Source organism: Miscanthus floridulus, chromosome 18 (genome assembly GCF_019320115.1).
Source record: "Miscanthus floridulus cultivar M001 chromosome 18, ASM1932011v1, whole genome shotgun sequence".
NCBI classification, from domain to species: Eukaryota; Viridiplantae; Streptophyta; class Magnoliopsida; order Poales; family Poaceae; genus Miscanthus; species Miscanthus floridulus.
The window spans coordinates 30,966,737-30,970,806 of NC_089597.1; the positions used below are offsets into that span (position 1 = coordinate 30,966,737).

General features: G+C 56.7%; 1 protein-coding gene across 1 annotated transcript; it reads right to left on the bottom strand.

Moving 5' to 3' along the window:
* Positions 1–2,006: 2,006 nt before the first annotated feature.
* On the bottom strand, positions 2,007–3,363 carry LOC136519744 (glycosyltransferase BC10-like). The gene is made up of 2 exons (XM_066513115.1): positions 2,761–3,363; positions 2,007–2,684 (listed from the first exon to the last, which is right to left on the bottom strand). The coding sequence occupies exons 1-2, from the start codon at positions 3,361–3,363 to the stop codon at positions 2,007–2,009; spliced, it is 1,281 nt and encodes a 426-aa protein (XP_066369212.1).
* Between the last annotated feature and the right edge of the window lie 707 nt (positions 3,364–4,070).

The window sequence follows — 4,070 nt, forward strand, 5'->3', positions numbered from 1 at the left end:
AGCCCATGGGGCGCCCGCCGCTCCAGCAGGCCCAAATGGCCTTAGCTTTGCGGGCCGCCTCATGCCGCCTCTCCGCTGTCGGTTGTGGGTGATTGGTCGGTAACTTAAATGCACATGAGGGCGGTTGTGGGTGATTGGTCAAGGGAATATTACAAGGAACATCCTCTCCTCTCCACCTATAAAAGGAGGCCTCCCCCTCACTCACAACAACACACACAAGAGCAAGAAGAGAAGAAGAAGAAGAGCTCCACTCCAAAGGCTTAGGCCATATCTAGATAGAGCAAAGTAATAGTAGGGAGAGATGTGAGGAAGAGTTCGAGGAAGCACCGGGATTGTCGGTAGTCTCCCCAAGCTTGTACCTTGATGAACACCTACTTTATACCTCAATGAAATCTTCCTCTAAGTAAGTGTTCCTGATTCTTATGGTCATAAGTCTTCTGATTAGTTAAGCTTTACTTTTACTTGCTTGCGGGTTTATCATCCGTTCTTGTAGATGATACTCTAGTAGAGGGCCCTAATAAAGACGGATAACCCTATACGACGCTAGAGCAGTAGTCGATAGCATAGACGTGTGATGTCTAGGCTAGAGGCTACCTTCGTTTGCCTTGTTCGCCATTGTTGAGGGGTAGGCGGCAGGTGGTGATAGCCCTGTCCGTCCCTCATAATCCTCTACGTTCGGGTTTGGCGTAGAACCAAAGGCCGGCATCGCCTGGCAGATCAGGTATGCTCCAGTGCCCGAAGTAGGCAAGTAATAGTAGAGTTTATCTTACATAGACCCTAAAGCTATAGGGATCAATCTCTACCCTTATCAGTTATCCTTGTGTTGTCATTGGACGAATTAGCTAGAAGAGTACCTCCGTTCCCTGTAAAAAATACGATACCCTGAATACTTTCAGGTGAAAGGTACAATGGTAATTCCATACGTTTACATATTCTTTCTGTTTGTGTTAAGAAATACCAACACTTCCGTCCTCGGCCGCTCAGGCTGTTAGGCCAGCCGCCGCCCTGGCTGCACCCAGGCCGCACGCCGTGGGCCGCCCCGCCCAGCCGCCGCCGGCCACCACCATAGCCGCCACTACTGTGAGGGAAGGGGGCGGACGGAGGAGGAGAAGAAGAGAGCCCTGCCGCCGCCCCCCGCGCTTGCATGAATTTTGCCCGCCGCCACCACAGCCGACTCCGGCTGTCGCGCTTCCCAGCCAGGGCGAGCCAGATTCGGCCACCCAGGCACTGGATCTGACCGCCCATGCACCGGATCCGGCCGTCTAGGCAGCCTAGGTCGGTGCCATGGCCGCCGTCGAGGAAGGAGGAAAGGGGCCTTCACTGAGTGCCCCCACGGCTGGACAAGATGCTCCAGGCGCGGAGTCGGCAGATCCAGCCGAGAGGACGCCGGATTCGCACACCCCGGACCGAGAACCCGCCGGCCATCGCTGCCCCAGTCCCAGCTCGGGAGCACCTCCAGCCTCCAGGAGAGAGAGAAAGAGAGAGGGGTGGGGAAGAAGAGGAGATGGCCTAGCCGCCACTGTCCTTGCTTTCGGCCGGTTTGCTGGCATCCAGCTCTGGCAGAGCACGGGAGGGGTTTGCGCTAGGCGGAGAGACGATGCCGCCCGAGTCACCCCATAGAGGCGACGTGGGGGCCTAGAAGCTGGTACCAACTGAAATGTATGACATGTTGAATAAACTACAAGCTGCGAGTCGTTCGTATAGATAAATTACAATGCACTGCACGGATATACTCCCTCAGTTCTAAATTATACGTCATTCCAAAAATCTTGGAGAATCAAAATATCTTAAGTTTGACCAAATTATGATAAGATAATAACATTTATGATACCAACTAAATATTATTCGGTTCTTTATTGATTATATTTTTATAGTATATCTACTTGATATGATATTTTTTCGTAATTCTTTTTATAATTTTAGTCAAACTTGAGATACTTTGATTCTCCAAGCTTGAAATGACTTATAATTTGGAACGGAGGGAGCATATGCTTTCTAGAACTACGTCACCCAAACCCCATAACCTTTGGTGCCAAGCGGAGCAGCGGCTCGAGCGTGTCCGGCGCGAACTTGCGCGCGAACAAGTAGCAGACGCCGCTCGCTCCGTCACTGTATCCGGTGCAGTTTTTGCCTCCGCCGCCGGCGCCGCCCGCTCTGATCTCCCTGATCAGCGCCTCCGTGGCGTCGCCAGCCCCGTGCTTGCGCGGGTGAGAGCCGCCTCGCCTCCAGTCCGCGTACGTGAGCGTCCGGTTGACGTTGCGCGTCCACCGGAGCACGCTCACCAGCGTCGGCAGGTAGTGCTCCTCCGCGAAGCAGTACCTGTTGCGCGCGCAGTACTCGTGGAACGCCGGGAAGTAGGTGTCGTCGGAGACGAGCTCGAGCGCGAGCGCCCGGTCCATCTCGAACCACTGCGCGCCCTTGCGCCACTGCGCGAGCGTGATGTTGCCACCGGCGGCGCGCTGGCCGAAGAAAGGGTTGTACCGCACCTCGCTGTCGTGGTTGACGAAGCTGTCCACGAAGCTGGTGTTGGAGCCGGTGAGCAGCGCGTACACGGTGGTGAAGTTGTAGAGGGGGATGCACGACTCCGAGAGCAGCGCGAACCGCTGGTTGCCCAGGTCCAGCAGAGCGTTCGCCACCAGCCGGCGCGCCGCGCCCACCAGGGTCACGTCTCCCCAGGACGTTTTCTGCAGCCATGCATGGCCATATGCGCATTATTGCGTGCGAATTCTTTACTTCGTCAGTGGCAGTGCAACCTTTTACCTGGCTTGGGATCATGCGATCGTAGAACACGGAGTCCTCCGGCGGCGAGCCGGTGTAAGACGGATCCGCGTGCACGTAGATGGAGTAGAGGCCGTGGTGCCCCTCGAAGAACTTCTCCCACAATGGCCGCAGCGGCAGGTCACCCCTTGCCAGGAACAAGAAGGCCACCTTTGGCACGCGGTGGTACGGCGTGGCGCGGACCTTGGGCGACATGGACGCCCACCAGAGCAGCTCCTCGTCGGTCATGTTGTTGCTCTTGACACTGCTAAGAGAGCCAATCATCAGTTCCGCCACCTTAGGGCTTTGTACTGATGTCGTCGAAGGTGTAGGTGGAGGTGGCGACGGAGGAGGCGGCGACTGTAGGGCCGGAGGTGGTGGTGGCGACGGCGCAGGCGGCGGCAACAATGGAGGTGGTGATGGTGACCACATCCTCGCAGAGGGCAATGGCGGCACGAAAGGGAGGTAGAAATTTGGGAACTTGGCGTTGCAGGTGATGCCCACGACAAAACCCAAGGAGAAGCAGAGAAGCATAGGCATCACCATGCCGAGGAGAGTCCTTCCTACTACCGCAGACACCCGGATGGGCATGCTTGTGTCGTTCATGGTTTAGCCGCAGCACGCAGGCTACCAGCATGTGTGATCCAGAGAGATGCAGCAACCTTTAACTTGTTCATATACCGCACCACCGAGATAATATATGCCAGTCTATAAGGGTGACGATGAATACACGTATTGGCACGTATACACACAGCTCCGATCTGATCCACTTTGCTTCCTCTGCAAATTAACATATTGTGTGTTGCTTGTGGTTGCAAAAGTTTGTGGTGTTGACTTCTAATTTGTTTTACATCCTCAGGGGGGTCCGTCCGTCTAAATGGACCGACCCGCCAGCGCCGCTCACCTAGTCAACTGTGCTGCACGCCGCACGACTCCGCCAGCGCCGCCCGCCGCCCGCCCCCGCCCCACTCCGCCTTGCTGCCGCCGTCTTCCCCACTCGCAACCGCAGACCATGCCCATAGGGGCCACTTCAACCTGCTTGGGCCTCCCATCAGCCTTCCTTCCACTAGATCCACTGCGCGGCGAAAGATCCGATGGTGGCCGTTGCTGCGGCGCCGGCTGCAGAGGCTGCGGGGGCTGCGGCGCCAGCTACGGGGGCTGAGGGGGCTACGTGTCCTGCATGGAGCCTAGGATACCGGCGGCCACGAAGGGGTCCCCGCTTGCCTTGCAGTAGGCGGAATCGATCTAGTCGATGGCGGCGCTGGTCGACGGTGGCGACGTCGCGGCTGCCTCCGACGAACCTCTATTTTTTT